Below are 27,885 nucleotides of genomic sequence, written 5' to 3'. Positions count from 1 at the left end.
ATGTCAGAGATACTTGACCTCTCTTTTCTGTCTGAGGTGGAAAGGGATTTGATCCTCAATGTTCTACAACGAGATGAGGAGCTCCGGAGAGCAGATGAGAAAAGGATCAGGTTAGAGTCCCAGAAAAGTGTGGGTTCCCACTTGTTTGACCAATGATATCCAGACTTTCTTTCTTTGTCACATCTGAATTTCAAAGGGACTTTCCTATGAGGCTTTACAACCCCTCACAGGGTGATACTGGGTTCTGAGGTTGTTGCTTTCATGGAACCAAATAACCTTACTTCTACCCCACTGCCCCTCTCCATTCACCTATGTGGATCCTGACTCCAAGTGTACTTCTCTTTTGGGTCTTGGCAGACGACTGAAGAATGAGTTACAGGAGATAAAAAGGAAGGGGGCCAAGAGGGGCAGTCAGCACTACAGCGATCGGACCTGTGCCCGATGCCAGGAGAGCCTGGGTCGCTTGACTCCCAAGACCAACAGCTGTCGGGGTTGCAATCATCTGGTGTGTCGGGAATGCCGCATCCAGGAGACCAATGGTACCTGGAGGTGCAAAGTGTGTGCCAAGGAAATGTGAGTGTCACGTATGGCTGAGTAGGGAGGAAATGAGGCTGTGCCCTTGGTGAGGATTTCTCTCCCCTGCTGTTGTTGGTTGAATGGTAAGAGCCATTCTTTATCCACCTGGCTTTTTTTTTTTATTCCTTCCCAGAGAGTTGAAGATGGCAACTGGAGACTGGTTTTATGACCAGAAAGTGAATCGCTTTGCTTACCGCACAGGCAGTGAGATCATCAGGATGTCCCTGCGCCGCAAGCCTGCAGGTACCAAACCTGTGTGGGGGCTGGTTCCTTGAGGTGCTTCACCTCCATCTTTAGTCATAGGTCCTCGGGTGTGGAATCCTAGTGTATTCTCACGGATAGTGTCTTAACTCCTTGGGCTCAGCCTATTTGTTGGGGAATATAAAAGATTACATTGCCATCCTTTCTACAAGCGTGGTATGGCTCCCTTTCCGCTCTTATCACCACCATTCTGCCTTGCTTTTGTTTTGTTTGTCTTGAAGCCAATAAAAGAGAGACAGTGGGACAGTCCCTCCTTCACCAGGCACAGGTGGGCAATATCTGGCCAGGAAGAAAGATCATTCAGGAGCAACAGAAGGAGCCCAGGGAACTCAGGTAAGAACCAAACAACCATTTAAAAGAAACATTACGTATTCCTTTAATTCCTTGGGTTGTTTTTTTTTTTTTTGCTTCTTTCTATTTATGTAATAATAGGTGTTTAAATTATAGGAAAATTTGAAAAGTAGAAAAAGAAAGGAGGAAAAAATTCCTATCCTCCTTCTGACATGTAAGCATTAATATTTTGACATATTTAGTTTGTTATTCATAACAACACTTTGAAGACAAATAAAAACACATACTTATTATTGAAATTTTAATCATTATAGGCAACAATTCATTCCAATTTCACATTTTGTGAAATTATTTCAGGTACCTTTTATACAAGGTAGGTGGGTAGGTAGGTAGGTAGATAGACTGAAAAAACTTTGCAATATTGGATCATAATATATTAAATTAAGAGTATTGAGTTTAATTTTATATGAATTAAACAATAAACCACTGAGGTAAAATTAAAAAATTGCTAGTTTTCAGACAAATGTTTGTTTACTGTAAAATGTATTAGTTATTAACATCCTCTAAGTTTAAGAATAAACATGATAAAAACCACTGAGCACTTAGTCATTTTTTTTCTGGTGTCTTTTTGGTAAGTCTTACTCAGATGTAATTCACCTACCATGCAGTTTACCCACGTATAGCCTACAGTGCAATGGTATTTAGTATATTTACAAAAATCATGCAACCATCACTTCAGTCAATCTTTAGATTTTTTTTTTAATCATCTTACAACAAAACCCTGTACCCTTTAGATAACACTCCCCCACCCTCCCATTCCTTCCCCATCCCTAAGCAATCACCTATTTATTTTCTGCCTATCTCTATTTGCCTGTTTTGGACCTTTCATTTCAATAGAATCATAACAATATGTGGTCCTTTGTGATTGCCTCTTTTCACTTTTCAAGTTTTATGCATGTTTTAGCATGTATCTGTACTTCATTTGTTTTTATTGCCAAGCACTATTTTATTATATGTATATTCCACAAATGATTTATCCTTTCGTCTGTTGATGGATCTTTAAGTTATCTCTGCTTTCTCACTATTAAGAGTAATGCTGCTGTGGACATTTGTAGTGAGTTTTTATATAGACATATTTTCATTTCTCTTAGGTAGCTACTTAGGAGTAAAGTTCCTAGGTCAAGTGGTCCGTTGGTCATTTTTAAAACTTATCTCTTTCAATGTTAGATATTATCAATGGACTCTGCTCTGCAAGGGGAGATTAGCTTTTGTACACTTGTTCCCAACTCTTTCCCCTATTCCCATTTTTATTACTCAAATTATTTTTACTTTGTCAGAATTTACAACATTTATATTCTGTTTTGCAACCATTAATCATCTGCTTGTTTATCTGTTCGTTTAGTTATCGCTGAAATTTAAAAGGATTATATGCTGACAACTGAGCCTGAGACCATGGCATCTCTATATTTCTGAATTCTTTGGTTTATTTCTTGGTGGTCTGGATTTTATCATTGAGAAGGAAGGGCGTGTGGGTGCTATATTTATTTCACTCTTTCATGTTCAAAATGTCTGCCTAGTATGTTTATATTTGAACCATATCTTGGCTGGGTCACACTTTCCCTCAGAATGTAGCTGTTGCTCCATTGTCTTCTGCCACTGAATCCGTGAAGAAGTCTGAAGCCAGCTGGCCTCTTGTATTTCTCCTTTGTAGTAGTTTTCTCTCTCTCTCTCCCTCTGTGTGTGTGTGTGTGTGTGTGTGTGTGTGTGTGAGAGAGAGAGAGAGAGAGAGAGAGAGAGAGATGGAGAGAACTTGTATATACATGAAAAGTTCCTTTTATTTTTCTTGAAGTTTAGTAACTTAACAAGGATATATATCACTGGTCATCATCCTGTATAACTCTTTGCAGTATGTGGTATACTCTTGATCTTTCATTGTAGGAAAATTTTCCATATCATGTCCTCAGAATTCTTTTTCTGTTTCGTTAGTTAAGGTTGCCACCTCAGGGACACTGGAATTATTTTAGCTTCTGTTTTTTTTTTCCTCACTATTTCCTGCAGTCCAAAAAAAGAAAACAGTGAAATCAATTAACCATAATTAGGCCAACCCTTTCTGCCATGCTATTACTTTGATTTTCAGCCATTTTCTTTCTTCCTTCCCCTCCCACCTGGCTCCTTCCCAGGTCTTTTTGCTATCTCTATTTATTTGAATAAATTGTCTTGTTTAGGTTTTTTTTTTAAAAGATTTATTTATTTATTTATACAAGCACTGGGTACAGTCAGAAGTGCTGGAGGGTGAGAGAATTCACCAGAGTGGGGAACAGAACAGGCAGACTGATGAAGTACACTGCTGAGGGGAGCAGCGGGTATGGCAGGAGAGGTCTGTGTGCCATGTGGGACCCTCACCGGTGGCCAGGGATTGAAGTGGTGCTGCAGAGGCTGCGGGCAGCTTCGCAGCCCAGTGCTCAACTGCTGCGCCACCAGGGAGGCCCTTGTTTAGGTTTAATTTGTTCTTTGTTTTCAACCTTCCTTTTCCTCTAATTTTGTTGCTTTGTCATCTTCGTATTTGAGTTCTTGTGCTTTATCAAACCTATATTCTTATCAAGTTCCTCTGTAATGTAAAGCACTCGCAAGCAATTTGCTGCTTTTTCATAGGGTTAGATTCTGCTCCAGATAGATTCTTTGTCTATCTTACAAGTTGTTTCTACCTCTCCCTACATCATGGCATATTTTTATATCTGCCAGACTATTTCTTTTCATTGTATTCATGTGTAACATGGGAAGTTCTGCCTTTATCTTTGTTTGCTCTATGCAGTGCCTGTGACTTCTTGACAGGCCTCTCATCTCAAATGGAAATGGTTTATCTCTTTCCCACACCCAGCTATGCTTTAGTTTTAGGATAGAACATTGCTTTCCATTTGCTTTTTACTAATCTGACGGGCAGGGTGGCACAGAATTTAGGGGTCCTGGCTTTGATCTGAAATTCTCTTAAATATCCTGGTCCAGAGTTGGTGCTATCCAACTCTAAAATCTTGAGGACTTTTATTTCCCTTGACTCATGTCAGGACTGCCTGCTCCCTTGCTTAGTCTGCATCGCCCCACCGTTGGAAGCAGTTTTGCTGAGCTAAACTTAGCTTCTTTTTCCTTAGCTGTTACTTTGGAACTTTGTGACTTGAGGATTTACTCATTGCCTCATTCCATTGCTGCTGGTGAATGTTTGGGTTTTTGTGTTTTCTAACTTTCTCTCAAAGAAAAATGACTTTTTCACATTTTATATGATTGTTAAAAAGAAGTAGAGGAATATATAAAGCAAGTCACCAGTAATTTCACTGCCTCTACCCAAACAATTCTTGCTAATAGTTGTTTAATAGTTTTTCTGTATGGACTGCCAAATGTCTAACTGTATAAATATGGGTTGGATTTTAATTTTGTAATTTCTCTTAAAAGTAAAACCATACTATACACCTGGTCAGTAAAAAAAATGACAGAAAAAGAACTTTGAAAACAGTAATACTGATAATCCAATAGACCATGGGCCAAAGATTTGAACAGACATCTCACCAGAGATGATATATAGGAGTCAAATAAGCACATGAAAATATACGCAACATTATTAGTTATTTGGTAAATTCCATTAAAATGACAATACTACTATATGAACTAGAATGACTAAAATTAAAAAGGCCAACCATACCAATTATTAATGAGGATGGAGAGCAATTAGAATTCTCACACATTGCTTATGGGAATAAATAATGGTGCAGCTTCTTTGGAAAGCAAATTAACTTATGCACCTGTCTTGTGATTCAACCATTTCATTCCTAGGTATTTACTCAAGAGAAATATAAGCCTAACACCATAGAAAGATTTGTGTGAATGTTGAAAGCAGCTTTATTTACAGTAGCCAAAAAAGCTGGAAACAGCCTAGATATCCATCAGCAGGTAATTGGATAAGCTTTGGCTTGTTTCTGCAATGGAATACTACTCAGGAATGGAAAAGGACAGACTACTGATGCATGCAGCGACATGGCTGCATCTCAGAATGAGCATGCTGAGGGAAAGAAGCCAAACAAAGAGTAGGACACACTGTATGATTCTGTTAATGTACAATTCTAGAAAACACCCTAAATTTTAGTGATAGAAAGCAGATCCACACTGCCTATGGACAGAGACAGGGAGGGAGGGATGAATTATGAAGGGACAAAAGGAAACCTGTGAGGGTGATAGTTGTATTCAGCTAACTTAATTGTGGTGGTGGATATATACATATGTCAAAGTTCACCAAATTGCACACTTAAACATGTGTAGCTCATTTACGTCAGCTATCACTCAAAGTATAAAAGGAAAAAATTGCAGGAAGATATCACATGGACATCTTTCCACATCAGCACCAAGGGTCTGCTCTTTCTTTTTGCTATATGTATGGTGTTTCATTGTATGTATATTCCGTGACTTTTTCCACTCAGCCTTGGAGGAGTGACTCATCTGTTTTAGGTGATGGGGCCCCCTTTATCCTCTGCGGATAAGGACAAGGATGGCTTTTATTTTCTGAACCTGATTAACAAATCTGACATCATCGGTCAGAATGCAATTTCTGAAACCTACTGCTTCTGGCTGTCTAGGACCTCTTGTCTTATTGGACCCAGAAGACTCTTATTTATGCTAAACATGGGAACAGATTAAGTGACCATAAGTGATCTTTTCCATAAAATTGTGGAGCTTCAGAGATAATCTAATTCAACCCCCTTACTTTTACAGAAAAGAAAGCAGGATAAGTGATTTACCTGAGATCATACAGATAGTTAAAGTCCAGGGTTCCCGTCTCTTAGTCTATTTTTTACTGCACAGATGTCAAATAATTGCTTTTTTTGCCCTAGGGTGGTTTGTATCAGCTCTGGATCAGGGCATATTAATCTTTAGGAAAAAATATAAGCAGAAAGCACTCTCCATGGGCCATTGATAGACTCTCTTTCTAGAGGAATGGTTCTGTTTTGAGTTTTTTATTCTTTGGAGGAAAAAGGTAAAAAGAATGATTCTAAAGTAAAAATGGAATGGATCTCCCTGCTGTGTATTGTACTATAAAGCTAACACATCTCTGAGCAACTGAGCTGTCTCACCGTTTGCATGTGCTAGGATTTCAGCTCCTGCTGTCTGTTTTCATAGAACTATCTCAAACATCATGTAATAACTTGAAAGTTGATTTTTTACTGCCGGAGACAGTTATATATTTTGGCTACTTTGTTTTTGTTAATTCATTACTTTGTTCATTTGTTTAACAAGTATCTATGAATGTGTACTATTTGCCAGGCACTGTTTGAGGCAGCGAGATGGCACTAGTGAATCCAACCCAGTCCCTTGCCTGTGCCACTTAGATTTGGGGGTGAATATTCATTGTACATATAACGTATATTGTACATCTAACTTTCACAAGTGCTATGGAGAAAGTGAAGGACACTAAAAGGGTAGGGAATGCCAGGAAAGCACATATGTACATATGGCTTTTTATTTAGGATCAGCAGGGAAAAGCGTTACTATACTAATAAGGTGACATTTGAATAAAGACATGAAGCAAATGAATGCACAAACCTAGAGAGTATCTGGGGGGACAGCACTCTAGACGGTGGGGCAGCAGGTATAACAACCATAATGTGACTTTGTGCTTGACAAGTTTGAGTAATCTGGAACTGAGTGAGGGGAGAGGTAGGAGGTGGGGTAAGAAGCAAAGCATATGAGACCTTTGGCCCTTGCAAAGAATCCAAGTGAAAAGGGGGCCTCTGAATAATACTGTGGGTTTTTTTTTCCTTTTGTAAAAATTGAGGTAAAATTCACTTAACATAAAGTCCTTCATTTTACTTAACATAAACTGTTAAAGTACACAGTTCAGTGGCTTTTAGTGCCTTCAGTACTTTCGGAATGTTGTGTTTTTCTAATTTCAGAACCTTTTCATCTCCCCCCAAAGAAAATCCATACCCATCAAGCAGTCACCCCTCATTTCCCCCAGCTCCTAATCTGCCTTCTGTCTATGGATTATTTGCCAGTTCTGGACATTTCATATAAATGGAATCATACAAAATGTGACTGTGACTGGCTTCTTTGACTTCACATGTTTTCATGGTTTATCCCTGTTGTAGAATGTATCAGAAATCCATTAGCTTTTTATTTCATTGTATGGATAGACTATATTTGATTTACCCATTCATTCCCTTATGGGAAGTTGAGCTGTTTCCACCTTTTGGCTATAGTGAATGATGCGGCTGTGAGCATTCATGTAAAATTTTTTGAGTGGAAACATATTTTCAGCTATCTTGGGTAGATACCTAAGAGTAGAATTGCTGGGCCATATGGTAATTCTATATTGGATTTATATTTTAAAAGCTCATTTTGCTGTTGTGTTGGGGAGAGATTTCATGGGAATAGTGGCAAAAGCAGGGAAATCCATTAGGAGGCTATTGCAACCATCTATGTGGTAGATGATGGCAGTGTGGACCAGAGTAACGACAGCAGAGGAATAGTAAACTGGCCAGATTCTAGATATACATCAAAGATGGAGTAAAGGGATACATGGGATTTGTACTGTGAGAGAATGAGAGGCATCTAGGATGATTCTCAAGATTTTTGACCTGAGAAATGAAAGGAGGGTATTGTCATTTGGAAGGAAGAACAGGTTTGGGGATTGATTGTGGCTTTTTGTTTTACACTTGATGTATTTGAGACATCTGAGCAGAGATGTCTAGTAGGCCATTGGCAATACAAGTCTGGCATTTGAGGGAGAGATAAATTTAGGAGTTAATGGTTTATAGAGGATATTTAAAGCCATGAGACTACCTGAGATCACTTAGGGATAATTTTAGAGAGGCTGTCCGAGGAATAAGCCTGGGCACAGTCCAGAGATTAGAGGTCTGGGAGATGAGGAGGGACCGGTAAAGGAGACTGAGAAGTAGCAGCCAGTGAGGTCAGAGTAGAAAACCAGCAGAACGTAGTGTCCTGGCAGCCAAGTAAAATTACTTGAGATACTTGATGTACTGTCCCCTTTTCTTTTGCTCTCACAAATTCTGAGGTAGGGAGTCCAGGAATGGTGAGATAATGGGTCTAGGCATCCCTTTAGGGTACCTAGGGTCACCCTTCATTAAGCTGAAAAAGAATTCTGCTCTGAATAGTGTCATCAAAATGACTGCTTCTTTATGATTTACCTTAATCCCCACTGAGGGTATTGAGGCAAGAATTCAGTCAACACATGTTTGAGAGCTCTCTTTAAGCTAATTTCTCTTCTAGGCATTGGGGAACACAGCAGCAAACAAGATGATATGGTCATTGATCCCAGGAAACTTAGTTAGGTGGAAGAGAAGGACATTAAAAATCATTTGTTCAAATTATTAAACAAATTAAATAATTTGTTTAAAAGAATTAAGCAATCACATGCAGTGTCTGCAATGAAGAAATTAGGCGCTTTAGGAACACATAGGAAAGTAACTCATCTAGCCTTGGGTGGGTGTCATCAGAGAGATTTGGAGGAACTGACATAAGGAGAGACCTGAAGGAGTAGATTTAAGCAGGTACAGAAAAGTGGCCATTGTGAAAAGAGCATCCCAGACAGAGAGAAGAGGGAAGAGGGAGAGCTTTGGCACATTTAAGGAGCCAAAAGATGCAGGTCTTTCTGGAGTGTAAAGTGTGAGGAGAGGTGGAAAGTGAAACCTGTGTCCAGAGAGGCGAGCGGGGACCAAATCATAAGGATTTTCTTGCTATGATAGAGTTTGAACTCAATCCCAACAGCAGTTGGGAACCACCGAACAGTTTAAAAAGCTTGTCAGCTATCACTTTTCTATGGAATATAGAGAAATCAGGGAAAGGGTCAGATAAAGCCACACCCAAAAACTAACCCTTGAAAGCAGACTCCAGAATAGAGACATTCAGAGGGGGAGGGCCAAGCACACGGTGGGGAGGGAGCACAGTGGACCATGGTGGGGGGAGCAGAAGGTGAGGATCCCAGACTTCCAAAGTACAAACAACAGTGTAAGCCAGTGTGACCTCAAAAAAATCATTAAACAATAATGTGCTGCTCGGATACTTACCTGAGAAAGATCACTAGGCCTGCCTTTGCGAGTGGGTTGGGAAGAGGCCTGACTCCTGCAGGTGCACCCACGGCGTCTCCACTCTGGCTCTTGGTTCATATTGTAGTGTGCCGTTTGAAGTTCCCAAGCTGAAGGGTGGAAAGAACACGCTGGAGGCTGAGAGTGAGAGTCTAGACAGCTATACAGCTGACTCGGATAGCATCTCCAGGTGAGAGCCCCCCATTCCTTGTACCTCTGCTCAGCCTGGGTTCCCCAGCTTCAGGTGGACCAGTCCCTATGCCTTCAGGGTTCCTGACTTCTGCCCTCGAGAAATTGAAGGAAAGATTTGCTCTGACCTTGGTACAAGTCTTTGAGAAGCACTTCTGCTGTGGCTGTGAGCACAGCCTCCTGGAGGAGGTTGACTTCCTCAGGCTACTGCGCTGTCCCAAGATTCCTAGACCAGCAATAACTGATGTGCTCTTCCTTAGGAATGGGGGGTGTGAGTATTTGTGTTTGCTTAGCTGATCGTCCACATTCCTTCAAGGTTAATCAGATGTGATGTTTACCTTCTGGATTTGCTTCCTACAGTAACCCCAAGCCAGTGACTCTTCTTCCCATACAGCCCGTGTTCCAGGATAAAGGGGGAAGGGGGAAAGTTGACTGATATAATTTCTCTCTCTACCTCCAGGAGAGACTCTCTAGATAAATCTGGCCTCTTTCCAGAATGGAAGAAGATGTCTGCCCCCAAACCTCAAGTAGAAAAGGCAAGCTCTAGTTTATGGGTACCATCACCTCCTCATCCCCCTCCCCCTCCTCCATCTCCCACTCTCCTTTTCTTCCTCTTTCACTTCCTCCTCTCCCTCCTTCTCCCTCCCAAGAATTTCCGTGAAGAATTGAATTAAATTTCAGTTGAGATTCACCTGAGAGCATTTTCTAAGGTTTTGGTTGAAACATGTAAGGAAAATATGTTTTGTACTCCTTCATATACATGAAAAGCTTTCCTTTGAGGGTGTCGTAGTTTAGTGAAAATCTGAGCCTTAATCTTCTTAAGGCTCTCCTCCTTTACTCCATCCTCCCGCCTACCCAACTGCCCTTTTCCATTTCCTTGCTCCTATTCCTTCCTAGGACACTCAGCCTGGAGGTCAAAATGTGGTATCTATTGATGAGGGTGAAATGATCTTCAAGAAGAACACTAGAAAAATCCTCAGGCCTCCAGGTAGCTGGTTTCCCTTTGTGGCTTATTGAGATTAAAATTCTGAGTACCCGTGCTGGGCTCTTGGTGTGGAGAAGATAGGTTCTCTCTAACAATGGTTTTTGGTCTTCTATTCAGAATATACTAAATCTGTGATTGATCTTCGCCCGGAAGATGTGGGGCATGAGGGTGGCTCCTTGGGAGACAGAAGCAAATCAGTCCCAGGCCTCAGTGTAGATATGGTAAGTACCTTTGCCTCTCCCTTGTCTATATTGCAACTTTTATATATGTAGAGCTGACTTTAGTATCCAGTACTCTCAAGCAACCTGTGTAATTCTTTAGGGAAAGGTAACATGAACCTTGATTCCTCCAAATTTCTAAAGTTAAAGTGGCTGCTGATTTGCTTAAAGAAAAGGACTGTCTTCAATGTCTCTGCTTCCTAACATATTGCTAGTATGTCATTGGGGGTGCACATAAATACTTATTTTGATGAAAATGTAAAGGGATTGGCAGGTTGGGAGTCAAATGGGAGAGAGATAAACTAATCTTATTCTTTCAAGATTTCCAAGAGATAGTTGGAATTCAGTTTTGGCAGCCTGAAATGGGGAGACATAAAAATAAGGATACGCGGGCCTCCCCTGGTGGCGCAGCAGTTGAGCGCTGGGCTGCGAAGCTGCCCTCAGCCTCTGTAGCTCCGGTTTGATCCCTGGCCGCCTGCGAGGGTCCCACATGGCACACAGATCTCTCCTGCTGTGCCCGCTCAGCAGTGTATTTCGTCAGTCTGCCTGCTCTGTTCCCCGCTCTGGCTCTGGTGAATTCTCTCACCCTCCTGCGCTTCTGACTATACCCAGTACTTGTATAAATAAATAAATATTAAAAAAAAAATAAGGATACACACATATATGTGAACATGACGTCTCAGCGCTTAGCAACAGTTAGGATTCCCACTGGAGGAAGGATCTTAGTCTTTGAACTTTTTCCCTGGTTTTATTAACTGGGTCTATATTTATTCTTTAGGAAGAGGAAGAGGAAGAAGAAGACATTGACCACTTGGTGAAGTTGCATCGCCAGAAACTAGCCAGAAGCAGCATGCGAAGTGGCTCCTCCATGGTAAGTTCTAAAAGTTCTGTGGCTATAGACATGTTGGATACCAGGAAGGAAGGAAGGCCCTCCCTCAAGCAGAGTGAGGAGCTGGCGAAATCATCCTAGTCACTCTTCCCGGGTACGTGAGATGTATTTGCTTGTTCCTATCTGCAGGTTGATTAGCACACATCTAGCTGACTTCCTCAGCCTCTGCTCTTCAGAGTCTTATGTCACATCATTTGTGCTAGAGACGTTCTTCATCATAGCCTTGTGAACAGTCACCCTTAACTTCACCCTTTAAGGGATACCCAGGCCATGAAGTGAGCTAGATCAGATTTCTTCATCAGAGCGCGCCCCAAATCTCACATTAAAAAGTCATGCATTGGGGAATATAAAAATAAAAATTAAAAATTAAAAAAAAAAAGTCATGTGTGTCATGAGAAGGGCCCCAGCACACTTCATTGGCTTCAGGGTGTGATTAAGGAGCAACAGTATAGTAGAAACATGAAGTTTAAAGGGACGTTTCCCAATCACAGCCTGGTTCTGTCGTAAGTATGAAGATTGATGTTTGGGGAGATAAGAGTCAGAAACCAGGGTGATTATGGTTAGTTCCTGCTTACACACAAGACGAGAATGGCAGGTTTGTAGAGCTTACTACTACCTGAGAGGAAGATGTCTTTTTACCACTGCTGGGGGTCTCCCCCTGATTCTGACCTAGTCACTTTTCTCTATAGATCTTGACAAGGATAAGGTGGATTAAAGATAATCAAAGCACCTTATCTTTTTTTTAATTTGTCAGTACGAAGGCACCTAACTTAAATGAGTGACTAACGTACATTTTAGCCTATAGAGTGCATGTACAAAATGGAACCTTACCTTCTTAGCTGAACCTTACCTCTCCCTACTCCTTGTCCACCCTTTGGGCGGGGCAAAAAGTAACAAAATGTATGAAATGAGTGGGAGAAGAGAAGCTAACAGTTGAGGTTAGGCACGAGCTGATTGATTTATCAACGTGAACAACTGTGAGTGTGCTTCCAGCTTTCCCGTGTGTTCTGGGTACGAGACTGTTGACAAGACTGGGTTATGGTACAGGCTTCTGAAACATTTGTGGCTTTATCATGAGGGGGAGATGTGCACCATGTGGCAGGGGGAGTATGCCTTCCCCAGATGTTTGTGGTGCTTTATCTTCAGAGTACAATCGGCAGCATGATGAGCATCTATAGTGAAGCTGGTGATTTTGGGAACATCTTTGTGACTGGCAAGATAACCTTTTCCCTGAAGTACGAGCAGCAGACACAGACTCTGGTCATCCATGTGAAGGAGTGCCACGATCTGGCCTACGCTGATGAAGCCAAGAAGCGCTCTAACCCGTGAGTGCTTCTGGAACCCGATGGATGCTCTGAGAGCAGGGCTCAGACCCTGGCATCTCTCCGGGCACCCTTGGATCGAGGCTATCACTTCCTGGAGGAGCAGGGCGGTGTGATGGAGAGTGGTTAGACGAGATGTGGGAAAGGACCAGGATCGGGAAAACACAAGAATGGCGCATCTAAGGGGGCTTGAAGTGACATTTTCATTTCATCATGGCACATGGATATGAGGAGCAGGAGTAATGAATGGAGTGGGGAAATGAGGAGAGATGACGAAGTACTCTCTCTTTGCTTTCTAGATATGTGAAGACTTATCTTCTGCCTGACAAATCACGCCAAGGAAAAAGAAAAACCAGCATCAAGCGGGACACCATCCATCCGCTCTATGATGAGATCCTCAGAGTAAGTATCTGGATCCTGAGGGCAGGAGAATTTGTGCCCTAAACTGCAACTGTTTTTCGGTGACATGGCGGGTTGGCCTGGGTTTCAGTGTCTGGGATACACTCTGGGTATCTGTTCACATCCTGACCTTCCAGAGAAGGGAACAAAGGGGATCTGGCTTTCTTGGATTGTTGTGAAGTCGGAGATTCACGTGGCCACAGACTTCATTTTCAAAATTCATTTGGCATAAGGAGGCTTCATGGAAGCTCTTTTTGTTCCAGTGTTCTCTTACCCACTCAAGGAAAAATAAATGAATTTTCCGGGTCCTCCTGTGGAATATGGTCGGTTTTTGTGAAATGGGGTAAGTTGAAGATCTGAGTGAGGAACCTCAAAATGCTTAGGGATTAAAGTAATTTTATATTCAGGACTTTGGACTTTCGGTATGTTTGCTCACATTCTTGAAAAATCTTTTCTGCAGAATTACCACCAACTAATTATGTTGGGCTTCTTTTCCTTCACAGTATGAGATCCCAGAATCTCTCCTGGCCCAGAGGACATTGCAGTTTTCGGTTTGGCATCATGGCCGTTTTGGCAGAAATGCTTTCCTTGGAGAGGCAGAGGTCCAGATGGATTCCTGGAAGCTTGATAAGAAACTGGATCATTGCCTCCCTTTACATGGAAAGGTAGTCTGCTTTAACAACTCCTTACAGTTTGGTTCTGAGGTAGAATTGTCTGCAGTGACCTCTGGTGGTCCATGCTGGTTAGTACCTTTGAACATAGTCTTATGCAGGGTTCCAGCGCACTCTGCTGGGGTTTCTGAGCTTGACAGTGATTTCAGATGCACTTGTATGTCAAGTGCAGGTAATGTCTACTGTGTAGGCCAGGCAAAGGATGAAGCCATGGGTTTCCTTTGGAAAGTCTTTCATTTGTGTGCCAAGCTTCGCCTCCTAACCTTCCAGAGTCTGGGTGTATCCTAACATACTAACTTGCACTTCTCTCCAAGCCAAGCTTTGGAATGTATCCTAAACTGCACTCCTTTTATAAACTATCCTTTTCACTGAAGAAGTGAGAAGTACAGCAATTCATGGAGTTTCAACTGCTGCGCTCTTGGGCAGGGACAATTTTACTTTGGAAATGGCACCTCAATTGATAGTGTAGAAGTGTGCATAATAGTGCCTGGGATCTGAGTGCAGATCTGGATTTGAATCCTGTTCTGTTATTTGCCAGCTAGGTAAGTCACCTAACTTATTAAAAAAAAAAAAACAACAACTTAGGTAAGTCATCTCACTTCCATGAGTCGAAGTTTCTTTATATAGCAAATGAAGAGAATGATAATATTCCTTTTTTTCAGGATTGTGTACAGAGTACCGATCTATGCCTCACACATAAAGGACATTTAATAGGTTACTGTCATTTTGGTTAAGATAAAATTGCTAAAACAGAGTTAGGATTCTTGATTATCAGATGTGTTCAATTGCAAGGTTCTTCTGTAAATTTTTTTTTACACTAGCATTTTATTTATTTACTTTTATACACTAGAATTTTATTTATTTATTTATTTATTTATTTATTTATTTATTTATTTATTTATACAAGCACTGGGTACAGTCAGAAGCATGGGAGGGTGAGAGAATTCACCAGAGCCAGAGTGGGGAACAGAACAGGCAGACTGAGGAAATACACTGCTGAGGGGAGCAGCGGGCGCAGCAGGAGAGGTCTGCGTACCATGTGGGACCCTCGCCAGTGCCCAGGGATCAAACCGGCATTGCAGAGGCTGCGGGTAGCTTTGCAGCCCAGCGCTCAACCGCTGCGCCACCAGGGGAGGCCCTATACACTAGAATTTTAAATGCTAAAATTAGTACTTGGTGCATAGACTGCCTTTGGAAAGGTAGACAAAAGACATAAAGGGAGCCTCTAGGAAGGAAGACTGAGGTAGGAGGGTGATTTTGTTTTCTCTGTATGCCCTTCTTTAACATTTGGATATTTTTTGCTATGTCTATGCATATTGCTTATTAAGAAAATTAAGGCTGTACGTGCACATGGTTCAAATTAAAACAACATTGAAGTGTATAAAAAGAAATGTAGGTTCGATTCCCTGGGGTGGGGGCAGAAAACACTGTTATCTACTGCTTGGATATCTTCATACTTTTATACTAAGCAACCTGAATGTCCATGTATGAGTTTATATTTTACTTTTTACACAAATAGGCTCATATGAACCTCATTGTGATTATATATCTCTCTTACTTCTTTTTTTCTCTTAACACTCTATCATGGATATCTATACTGTTGCTTACAGATCTCTACCTTATTTTCAGTGCTGTGTAGTATTCTTTCATGTGCCTGTGTGGTAAATGATAATTCATTTACCATTCCCACATTGATGGGCATTTAAATTGTTTGCTTTTTTGCTATTAAAACTGTGCTGTAATAATCTGAACCTTCTTTTGTGATTGTAACTCTAGGAGAAATTTCTGGTGGTGGAATTGATGAGTCAAAGGAAATGTACATCCAGTATTTTGATAGCTACTGCCCTTCAAAGAAATAATAACAACATTAAATCAGTCCCTTTAAATATAATAAAGCAGGAGAACAATTATCACTAAATTCTAACATATTATTAGACAATTAGACTTTTTAAACTATTTGTCTCATGGGCCTGTAGGGGCCTACATAATTTGATATACTTATATTGGAAATATCACTGTGAACTATTATGAGCTACTACCAATAAAAAGGCCTTACATCAAAGGGGAAAAAATACTGCATTAAAATGGAGGTATTTGCTTTTTGAAATTATACTGAGCCAGAATGAACATAATAACTAAAACAAATATGGCATTTCCCAGTAAATGCTCAGCTCCAACTTTTCAGAGTGCATTGAGTTCACAATCTAGACATCAACATATTATGTAGACATTTTATAAATAGCTGAAAGACCTCTTCAGGATTACATACCTAATTTAACTTAAAACATTTTATATTTATCATCTCTGATTTTTCTGTTTAGCCCTGGCAATCCATTTGCTTCTGAACTCAATTCTCTCTTCCTGACATCCACCTCCCAATCCTTTTGTCTCTCTCCTACTTACTAAACTTTGTGCCTCCTGGGCATGTGGTACATTTCTCCAAGCCGATAGGGATTATGCCTTCCTGGCCTGGGTATCTTCAGTAGTGAGGGCTCAGTAAGAGCAGCCCTGGTGAACACTGACGGGTGGAAGGGCACCCCCAGCATGTTCCAGCTCATGCTCTGGTAAAGAGCAGAGCCATGCTAAGAGCAAGTAGAGAGAAGCAGTTCCACTGCCCACAACCAGAGATGATAGGCTGCTTGCTGCCCTCCCCAGACATTCGTTCACTCTTGCATTCATTCAGGAAGTATTTGTGGAGCACCTCCTATGTGCCAGGCACCTCCCCAAATGTCAGGCATACCAGGATGAACAAAAATAGGCCTGATTTGTATTCTCCTGGCACTTAGATTCTAGTGGTAAAGACAGATATATTCGCCAAAAGTAACAAACACATGTAAAATGAAAAATTGTGGCATGTTCAAATCCTCGCAACAGAGTTCCACCTAGCCTTCAAATCTTTGCAAGCTCTCTTTTTAAAAACATATTTATCTTTGAAAATCAGACAAATGTTGCATGCCATTCTGATGAGAAGACAGGAGAGATATAAACAGCGTTAAAAGTAAAAGCCTGCTATGGTCTCCTATTCTGCTCCCCTCCGTATAAGAAACAAGTATTACATTTGTCTGTATCCTTCAGGGTTTTTCTATACAGTGTAGTATACTGGTTAAAGGTATAGACTCTAGAACCATTTGGTCTGATTTTTGAATCCTGCTGTTGCCAATTACTAACTGTGTGACGTTGGGCAAGTTGCTTAACCTCTTCTGTTCCATAACCTGCAAAATGGGAATAATAGTACCTATCTCATAGGGACTATCTTGAGGATTAAACAAAATGATATAATTAAAGCATGTGTAACAGTGTCTGGCACATAGTGAGTGCTATATAAGTGATAATATTGTAATAATTATTTATATGCATAAATATTCTCATGCACAGATACAGATACATCTTAAAGTAAGTGGGAAGTTTTGTCTGTGCTTTGTTGACTTAACTATACATCTTGGCTAGCTTTCCATGTCAGCACATGCAGATTCACTGATTGTTCTTGATGATTGCATGCCATAGGCCCTTTGAAAGCACTGAAGTTATTTAATGGAGCCTCTCATTTAATCTCTCCTATAATGATTAATTTTAGTTTATTTATACTTTTTGGCTATTACTAACAATGCTCATATGTTGTCAGTCCCTGATGTGAATGGTAGCCTTGCTGAAGATCTTTGAGGGTATGTGAAATCTAGTTACTGAATTCCCAAAGCAGCAAAATACTGAGCACTGGAGAAGACCCTATGTTAGTTCTTCTGCAGCTCCTTCAGCAGAAACTGCCTTAAAAACTTGTAGCTATGATAGCCTTGGGACCCTGGATTGCATTCATGAGTAGAAGGATTTCCCTACACCATGAAGCTGTGCTTGGGGTGATTTTAGAATCTGCTCAGCAGGAGGTTCCAACAACTCCTGAGAAGCCCAGCTTGACCTGTTGGGTTTGCCTGTGTTTCAGATCAGTGCTGAGTCCCTGACTGGCTTGCCATCACACAAAGGCGAGTTGGTGGTTTCATTGAAATACATCCCAGCCTCCAAACTTCCTGTTGGAGGTGACCGGAAAAAGAGTGAGTTTTCTTTGGGGCCCTGGATTTAGCACTTAGTTTTTCTGCACTGGATCTGTGTGAGGTAGTGCCAGCCAGTGGCTAGTGCTGTTGGAGAAACCAGATTGATATGCATCCTGGATGATCCATCCCCTGGATCAGCTCCTAGTAAAGAGTCTTTTACTAAGTGCATCCTTTTCTGCAACCTTTAACCAGAAGAAATGCCTTAGGCTGTCATTCCTTTTTTTTTTTTTTTTTTAGATCATTAAAGCCTAGTAGCTGTGGCAAGCTACTAAGAGGGCAGATCAGAACAGAAACTTAGGGGCTAAGGAAGGGTGGTTAGAAGGGGTAGTGAGGTATGAGGGACAGAGTCGAAAGCTGAGGAAGAGTAAGTCCTAACATGGCAGACACTGTGCTAGGGACTAAGGATATGTAGATGACTAAGACACGCTGCCCTCCTTTACAGAGCTTAATTTAACCAGAAGATAGTCATTGCTAAAGGAGCGCAGATATGGGAATGATAAATTCTGTCTGGTTATAGTTGGGGGAGCATTAGAGAGGAAATGATGAGGAAACTGGACTTACAGCTGTGCCAGGCAAGAAAAAGATAGAGGACTTCTGGAAGAGGAGATAGCCTGAGCGAAAGTTTTGAGAAAGGCATGGTATGTGTGGATTGTCTATGAGCGTGAGAGAATGAACTTATTTCAGTGGTGCTGGAACAATGGTACATGTGTGGGAGTGGGGCTAGCACTGGAGATGAGGTCAACTGAAAAGGGCCTTGAACATAATGGTAAGGAGTTGAACTTGGTCCATTGGCTATTGAGCCAAGGTTCTTAAAATGATAGTGACAGCAAAGCGTAAGCTAAAAGATTTGGGGAGTCAATAAGATCCCCAAGAGGGTATATGGAATAACCAGAGAAGAGAGACAAGCATAGAACTGTATGTTGGGAACAGCAACTTTTTAAAGGATGAAGAGAAGAAGAAAAGCCAGTGAAGTCTAGAGGGCCATCAGGAGAGAGCAGTGCTAGGAGCGAGACATGTCCATCCTGTCGGTATACTAATTGGAGGCCGGTCCTGAGGAAGACTGAGAAGACGTGGTTCATAGGCATTAGATTATATTTTCAGTGGAAGCAGAAGCTGGAAACTAGTCTGAATGAATGAGGCAAAGAAGTAGAGGTGGTGAGTGTGGACTATTTTTTTCAGGATAATTGATTGCTAAAAAAGAAGAGACATGGAGAATAGCTTGAAGAGAAGATAAGGTTGAATGGAGATTTTCCTTTAGAAGGATTATTTGAAAAGAAGAGATGAGGTTAGCACATATTTAAATGGAAGGGATGGGGCCAGTGGAGAAGAGATACAGGTTTCTCTCGCTATCTGAAAGTAGAACATTCCTATTTGGTATGACTTAGTAGTTTATTTTGGGAGTCTGGGAGAGCTGTTACCATTAAGTTATATAGAAAATTTTTTAACACTCCCAGGCCTCCAAAAATAACCTACCAAATCACAAAATAGGAACATTCTACTTTCAACTAGTGGGGGAAACCTGTATTAAAAATGGGTGAAGGGTGTTAAAATTGGTGATACCCAAGGAGTTCTATCGAGAGGGGATGACATCATAAACACAGGTAGAGGAATTCCCTCTTTTTCAGTCATTCAACAGCATTTATCTATAAAATGAAGACAGCAATTCATAGGGTCATTTTGAGAATTAAGTGCTTAATGTGGAATTTGACATAGCCCCATTTTCAATAAGCATTTGTGGCTATTGCTGTTGTTATTAATTGAGCACCTATTGCTTACTGGCAGACACCATGCTAGATACTGAGAATACTAGTCAGGTGTGTTGTCATGGAGCTTCCTGCCTTCAGGAGCAAAAAGGGAAGTGCTATGTAGGTAAAGCTCCAGAGAAATCCAGAGGTGTAGGGACTTACTTGCTATGGCTGACATCCCTTGCAGGTAAAGGTGGGGAAGGGGGAGAGCTCCAGGTGTGGATCAAAGAAGCCAAGAACCTGACGGCTGCCAAATCAGGAGGGACTTCAGACACCTTTGTCAAGGGGTGAGTCCTTGGACCAGCACCAAACTAACCAGTTTCAGGCCAAGAAAGCTAAGAAAGGACCCTGATTTAACCTCTCTGTGAAGGTTCTCATATGTCCAACTACCTCCAGCACCCAGGTAATTTCATTACCTGAAATTAGGTAATGGTAAAATCTCCACTGCCACATTTGCACTGGTCTTAGCTCAGTTTGGACTGGGCTGAAGTGTTCATTTCAAAGAGGAGAGTAGGTAGACAGATAGGTCTGACTTTTTCCTTTATTGTAGATTTGTGCTTTTTTTTTTTTAAAGATTTATTTTTTTATACAAGCACTGGGTACAGTCAGAAGTGCGGGAGGGTGAGAGAATTCACCAGAGCCAGAGTGGGGAGGAGAACAGGCAGACTGACGAAGTACACTGCTGAGGGGAGCAGTGGGCACAGCAAGAAAGATCTGCGCGCCATGTGGGACCCTCACCAGCGGCCGGGGATCAAACCGGCTCTGTAGAGGCTGCAGGCAGCTTCGCAGCCCAGCACTCAACCACTGCGCCACCGGGAAGGCCCGTAGATTTGTGCTTTTAATCCCAAATAAAAATCACTTCCCCCAACTGTCAAAGCTTGGGAACTCAGGTCTTTGTCCCTGACAATATTTAAGCAGCGCCAGCTTCCCCCAAATTATAAATCACCTCCACTAACCTAAGTTCTCTAGAAAATTGTGTTTGGCTCTGCCTGTAGTTACTATTATTGGTCTTATTTAAAGAGGACATGGCCCAGTGAAACCAAATACTTAAAACCCATTTTTGGTTTTGGTAACAGTTCACTAATAACATTATATTAATTTTTCCCTCCTGGTTTAAAGGAATTGAATTAGGTTAAGACTGGAGTGGGGGCAGTAGGAACTGTGCTTCAGCAGATTCAAAGGAAGGAGTGTGTGTACTCACCTTCCTGAGCTAGGCCTGTGGTAGGGGAAAGGGGAATTTAGATAGGCCTTGCTAGCTTTGAGTAGATTGTTGATTACTCCCCACCCTCTGCCAGATACCTCCTTCCCATGAGGAACAAGGCCAGTAAACGTAAAACTCCAGTGATGAAGAAGACCCTGAATCCCCACTACAATCATACATTTGTCTACAATGGTGTGAGGCTGGAAGATCTACAGCACATGTGCCTGGAACTGACTGTGTGGGACCGGGAGCCCCTGGCCAGCAATGACTTCCTGGGAGGGGTCAGGCTGGGTGTTGGCACTGGTGAGCGCCTCTCCCCCTTCTTCCTGCTCTTGTAATGGCCTCTTGTATCTTTCACTTCCAGTCTGCCCATTCCCCTCCCTACACAGCTACTCTATGACAAGAGTTCTCTTCTTTCCTTTCACTTAACACACAACCAATATTTACTGAGTGCCTACTATGTGCCAGACTGAGGCAAAGGCCAAGTTTACACACTGTTACATGTACAGATAAATGTGACCCTCATTGCCTGCAATGCCATCATATTCCCACCCCCCGGAAATCTACAAACCTACCTATATCTGTACCCATACTTGCCATCTTCAATCCTATAATAATGAAAGAAGGGGCCTTTCTAGAAAGGCCAAGCTCTTTCCAAGTGTTCTGGATCACATCCTCACCTTTTCAGTGACCTCGCTACTGTAATCTCTCTCTCTCTTGTTTGAGCAGTTTCTGTATCTCTCTCTACTGGAGATGAATTCAGATTTGCTCTGGTATTTCCAGTCTTAAGAAACAGAAATAAAGCTTTCTCGTACCCCCTGCCCGCCCTCTCCCCCTCTGGGTTTCTTAAAACAAATTGTCTCCACTTCCTCACCTCTTCTGTTGTCCTCAGTCCACTGTGACCTGGGCTCTGTCCCACCCCTCCTCTGAGCGATGGCTTATGCCAAAGTTTTGCGTTCATTTTACTAGCTTTTTCAACACCGTTTAACACAGCTGATGACTTCCTTGTGCTTGAAAGATATAGTTTCTATCCACATTGCTCTTCTTTGTGAGTTCCTCGTTCTCTGCCCAAACTTTAAATATTGGTGCTTCTCAAGGCTTAGTATTGAATCCTCTTTATTTCCCTATCTAGTCTCTGCATTCATACAAAGCATTTAGCACAAAGCATCTAGAATGATGCTCTCACAAAAGGAAGCCAGTGAATTTCAGTCTCCTTAGAACCCTTCTGTCAGTGGCTTCTTGAGCTTAGAAAATAACCCTAACCATGCCTGCAGACCCGGCTGTAATCTGGACCCTGTTCTTTTATGATCCATCTGGTGTCACTCTCATGTGCTCACCATGCTCCAACGGCAGTGGTTTTCTTTCTGCTCTCCGAACACACCAAGCTGGTGTGCAATTTATAACTTCTGCAATTCACATTCTCTCTGGAAAGACTGACTCCTTCCCGTCCACCTTTAGGAGACCTTCATCGAGGCACAGCTGTCCCCCTAGTTATTTACTTTCTGACATTTGCTTCACTATGTGAAATATGCCCGTTGATTTAAATTGTCTTCCCTATTCAAATGTAAGCAGGCAAGACTTTTTTTTTTTTTTTTTGGCTTTGGTCACTGCTGTATCTGCAGAGCTTAGAAGAGTACTGGCACACAGTAGGCCCTCAGTAAATGTTTGTTGAATGGATGACCGTACAAGAGAATAAAAATGAGGCTACATAGAACCTGAACTTCAGTCCTGGAGTCTACAACTCCAGGGTGTAGAACCATCCAGGTTCTGGGTGGTTCCAGAGGACCAGAGTGACTAGAGAAGAATGTGTTCAGCTTTTTCTCTTAAAAAAAAAAAAAGAAAAAAGCTTAAGCTTGACAAGAACAGAAGGGCAGGCACTCTGGCATGAGGTGTCAGACAAAGAAGAGCTCTAGAACAGCCACTGAATCAGAGGTCTCTAGCTGCTGTGTGCCTCTTAAAGTCCCAGTTCATCAACCTCACATCTCTTGATAGTCTCAGGAACCCAGAAATAGCTGTTCAGTGAGGAGCAGTTTGCAAACTGTGCCCCAATCAGCCCATCTTTGTAGAGCTCTGTCTCTTCAGCTGTCTAACCATCTTTCCTGGTGGGCTAAGGAGTGGGGTACCTGTTCAGCCTGCTCTGGTGTTTCTCCTCAGGGATCAGTAATGGGGAAGTGGTGGACTGGATGGACTCGACTGGGGAAGAAGTGAGCCTGTGGCAGAAGATGCGACAGTATCCGGGGTCTTGGGCAGAAGGGACTCTGCAGCTCCGTTCCTCAATGGCCAAGGAGAAGCTGGGCTTATGAGTCCCTGCCCTTCTCTGCGGGTCCAGCCCTGACCAGGGCAATTGAGATGAAGCGAAGAAACCAAGAGTGAACATTTATAATTTCATGTGTGTGTGATGTATGTGTGTGTACAGACTTGTATTTCTACACATCTAGCTGCCAAAGTGATGCAGGCTTTCTCCCTCTTAAAGCAGGCGCGAGAATGAGGGTCTCTTGAAAATGTTTTTATTTATGCAAAATCTACCCTATTTTCAGAGCCTTGTCTTGCTTGTATCTTTGTGAGGTTGAATTAACTCTAAAAAACCTTCCAAAACGACTTTTTATCTCCTGTCTTGCTGTCCTTGTTTCCACTTCCCAGGAAGCCCCATTACCTTTGGCATTCACACTTACTTAGATTTCAAAGCGAGCCCAGCTCTGGGAGGCAGAGTTGGGTTGCTGGAGAGAGAACGGGGAAAGAGGGGTGTGGGTCCTCGCCGTCATCTCCAGTGTATGTCTGCTTTCAGCTCATTTCCTACCTTGATAAATTTCTGGAACTTGGCTTTTGTTTTGTTTTTAACTAATGTCTACCTTGCTTGGGGTCTAATGGTTTTCCTTCAAATGCTAAGAATAGTCCTCAATTCCTGTCTGTTCTAGACATCTTCACTAGACCTTTGGTGAACCCTTATAATGGGGCTGTTTTAGAAAAGCACTTTAATTAGATAGTGGCCTTTTGATTGAGTCATAGAGATGCCCAGCAAGAGCTTCTGGGTGGTTCCAGAGGACCAAAGTGACTGAGGATGAAGTGTCTCCCAGCCCAGGCTGAATTCTTTGCATTGGAAATGGATACAGCGGTTGTTGGAGAGAAAGATAAGACACTTCACTCGCGTAGCCCCTTAGTCTTGGTGTTCGTGGTCACAGGTAGACACAGAATATGATCTGTGTACTGTTCTCTCATCCAGAATAGCCAAGCACCAAGTCAGCACAGTGTTTCTCCAGGATGGGCATTGTTCATGCCCCAAGAGAATGCATTCAGGGAATCTCCCAGTTTCTCTGACTTCTTTCTTGCAGTGGTTTCAGTTTCTGTTCTTTCCTCAACTTGGCCCAGAAGAGTAGTGTGTTGAGAGCTTTCTTAAAAGGGCCTAGTGTTCTGAGGCTCCTTTTCTGATACATGTTCCTCTAAACTGACCTTTCTATTCTTACAAGTATATGTACACAGAGTGGTTTGTGAGAGGAGTGTATACTGGTGAAGAAATCCCTTTCAGCAGAGTCAACTAGTTGACTCTCCTATTAGGCCACTGGGCTGAGAACAGCTATGGAGGTTTCTAATGAATGTGTGAACTGAATGGAGGGGAGTTTTTAAAAGGTGTATTTGGTATAGATTACTACTGTAATGGAAGGCATAACCTGTAATCCTAGACTGTAACTTGCTCCTCTGTTGTCTACTCCCTGAAATCCTGAAATGAATGTGTGCCCCCTCAATAAAAGCTTTCTCATTTGTCAAATGTTTGTTTGCACTTGTCAGTTCTATCAATGCTTTTGTCTCCATGTCCTGACTTACTGTTGTTGCTTTTCATGTGGCTTGAAGGATCAGAATGAGTGTGACACCTTTCCCTAACCATCCTGTGCATATTCAGAGAACATTTGCCTTTCCCCACATTGCTATCTGATACCTCCACTCCCTTGCCCTTTGTGTCTGGTGTCTAGAGAGTTACTATCCATACCCACCCACTCCTACCACCCTGTGCATGTTTCTTTCTGGATCTTTCCATTTCTATAGGAGATAGGACCTTTCTTTTTCTTTCACTCCTATTACCAGTATTTAGTTTTGAGAGATAAATGATGCTGATGCTAGGTAACCCATCTCAGAGATAAGACTCTGGGTTTCTAGTAGAACAGTAGTGATTCTTAACCTCTTAGGCTAAAGGGCATGAAAAGATTGAATTCCTTTTGTGTATAAGACTTTATGCTAAGCAATTATATATATTATTTCCTTAATTTCTCCAAACACCATCTATAGTTGGAAAATTTTCTTTTTTGCACATGATGAAAGTCAAGCCCACTGTCATACAACAGAGTTTGGGTTTGAATGTGACTCTCCTGTACCATGCTGCCTCCTGTGAAGGTGATGTGTGTTATGGGCAGAGATTCAAAGGAAGGGATGACTTCTAAAATATCTCAAAGAAATACGTTTAGTTTACAAAGTAGGACAATCAGAATGCTTTGAATGTGAACTAATCAACTTACTGACTGAACAGCTTCTGTGTGTGTGTGTGTGTGTGTGTGTGTGTGTGTGTGTGTGTGGTGGGGGGCAAAGAGGGGTGTGGGCTAACCCCCTTTGGTCTGGCTGTGGACCTGATGTTGCTGCTGACCTTTAGAAGTTGGAATGTCTTGAATCAGTCTGCAAAAGAGGTTACAACCACTTTACCCAAAGCAAGATTGATGTGCCTTGACTACTCAATAAAATGAAACTCAACAAAAGCTCCTTGCCTTTTTTTTAAGCAGGGGGAGCATTTATATGTGAGAGTCAGACCTGGGGGGGACCTCTGTTCAGGAGACAGCGAGCCGCCTCATGTCATCGTCCGGGCTTCGGCCTGCTAGCTTGCACTTGGTGTTAGTGATAAAGACAGGGAAGTCAGTCATCTTGCCTAATGGTCAGTCTTTGCCTTTGGAACAACAGCTCCTGTCTGACCGGAGATTTCCCACATGAACTCGTATTTTGCCTTCTGCCCATAACTTGCCTTTTGCCCATCATAGTGTCTGTATTTCCCTGGAGGGAAGAGGGAAAAGGGACCTAACTTTTTGCTCCAAACTTTTTGTTTGATTATTTCTTCTGTGTTTCAGTCCCCGCCCCCCCCAGCAACTGCCTAACTTTTTTAAAAGGGATTTTTTTAAAGGGATTTCTATAAAAATCCCAGTGGAAACAGCTTCTCTCTGACTCACTATCACCCCCATATGTTCTGGGCTCGTGATTTATGTCCCATTACTCTGCTTTGGAGAGTGGCTTTTCTTGAGTTGAAAACCTTTCATTTTCCTTTCCTCCTGGGCCCACTCTGAGCCTTGTGTGTAAGAGGCATTATAGAAGATAAAACCTTTTCCCTTGATTGGAGCTGTCAGCCGTCTTGAAATGAAAAGTGGAAAAAGAAATAGAGGCAGCATAGCATAATGGTTAAGAGCATTGACTCTGGCTGCTGGCATTTAAATCCCAACTCTGGTGTGGCAACATCCTTGGCAGGGGTGACATCCTATACCTCTGCAACATACCCAGTATTGTTTCCTCAATAAAAAAATCACTCCATCCATCCCAACTCTGCCATGGACTAGCTGTTTGATCTCATGCAAGTTGCCAAGCCTCTCTGTGCTTCAACCCCCTGGTCTGTGGAACGGGGCTAATGACAGCGCCTACTCTGTGAAGATTTCAGAGCAACTCAGAGTGTTCAGAACAGTGCCTAGGACATAGTGAGTGCTCTGGTGTTCACAAGTAGCTTTGCTTCTCTACCCAGCCCACTGCCTTCTCCATGTAGGTTTCCACAGATGACACCACACATAAAGGTGACAGAGAGAGACTACTAAGTCTTAATCATGTCACTGGGTTTTGTGAGTATAGAAAAGAATGTTCTCAATAGCAAGGGGATGAATGCTTTTCTTTCAAATACTGAACCACAGGCTTAAATTTAATTTCAGGCCTGCCTCTCAAGGCTCTGCATACCACACTGAGCTCCCCCCACCCCCATTCTGTGCTCATCTCTTAAAAGTGGAATCTGAGTAAGTTCACGCATGGGCTCAGTCTGGTTTCCTTGCCTGTCTCCATCATTTGGCTCCACAGGGGCTGGTAGTGGTGCTTTTGAGGTTTCCTAGATCACAGTCTGGGGGTATTTCTGACAAAGGAACAGCACCAGTTACCGTTCACTGTGGGAACCAGAGGCTCAGAAACAGAGATTATTGCCCACGCAGCCAACAAGAAAGGCCAGAAGGCCTTCTGCTCTGGCCTGACTTTCCTTCCCAAGCTCTCTGCCATTGCAGTATTTTGCTAAAGCTTAGATAAAGCCATGGTGGACATAACCCTTGTACCCCGGTGCCCTAAAAGAGGAAATGACAGGTTCAAGAAGGTTTTGAAGCTCCCCCCACCTCCAATGATACAAATAGCCTGCAAGGAAAATTAAGCTACATTTGCTTGTGTCCTGATGGTCATGATGGTGCTGCCCTCTGCTGTCACCTCAGAGTAGAGCGACCATTTAAATCAACCGCTTGGTACAGCAATTTCCCATCCCTTCAGGCACCTTTGCATTTTCTGTGATTTCAGTTCCTCACAGTCAACCATGGTCTAAAATATTGTGTGCACTAAGATATTCTGAGAAAGGGAGAGAGTGCAGATTCACAAAATTTTTATTACAGTATATTGTTAAAATTGTTTCACTTTACTATTATCTCTTCCTGTGCCTGGCTTATAAATTAAAGTTTATCTTAGGGATATACATATAGGAAAAAACATAGTATATAGGGTTAGGTAGTATCCACAGCCTCAGGCATCCACTGGGGATCTTGGACCCTGTGTCTTGTGGATAAAGGGGTCCATTATATATATCTGGAAAATTTTAGAGAACTGGATAGAGGCACAGCATAGAAAACAAAGACCTCCTACCCAAACCCACTGCCCAGGGCCTGTCCTCAGTCCCTCCCAGCTTCTTATGCTCCTCCAGTGCTACCTAAAGCAGAGACTTGTTTAGCCAAGACATTACACAGCCTTAATAGG

At 42.2% G+C, this 27,885-nt stretch overlaps 1 protein-coding gene across 2 annotated transcripts; it reads left to right on the top strand.

The window, feature by feature from the left end:
- Positions 1 to 23,177, top strand: SYTL4 (synaptotagmin like 4; the record flags this gene model as incomplete). 2 transcript variants are annotated; one of them, XM_084258387.1, is made up of 16 exons in its annotated part: positions 1 to 110; positions 358 to 573; positions 710 to 819; positions 1,059 to 1,170; positions 9,301 to 9,402; positions 9,862 to 9,937; positions 10,299 to 10,389; positions 10,504 to 10,607; positions 11,386 to 11,475; positions 12,640 to 12,818; positions 13,115 to 13,217; positions 13,718 to 13,879; positions 17,820 to 17,928; positions 19,861 to 19,960; positions 20,969 to 21,177; positions 23,029 to 23,177. In XM_084258387.1, 16 exons carry the CDS (start codon positions 1 to 3, stop codon positions 23,175 to 23,177), a joined length of 2,022 nt encoding a protein of 673 aa, XP_084114513.1. The 2 variants fall into 2 exon arrangements, with proteins under 2 accessions (XP_084114513.1, XP_084114512.1); XM_084258386.1 differs by having other exon boundaries at positions 11,383 to 11,475.
- Between the last annotated feature and the right edge of the window lie 4,708 nt (positions 23,178 to 27,885).

This window comes from Talpa europaea, assembly GCF_964194135.1.
Source record: "Talpa europaea genome assembly, chromosome: X".
NCBI lineage: Eukaryota > Metazoa > Chordata > Mammalia > Eulipotyphla > Talpidae > Talpa > Talpa europaea.
The sequence above is the reverse complement of the archived record's forward strand: the minus strand, read 5'-3'. Positions and strand labels throughout refer to the sequence as shown.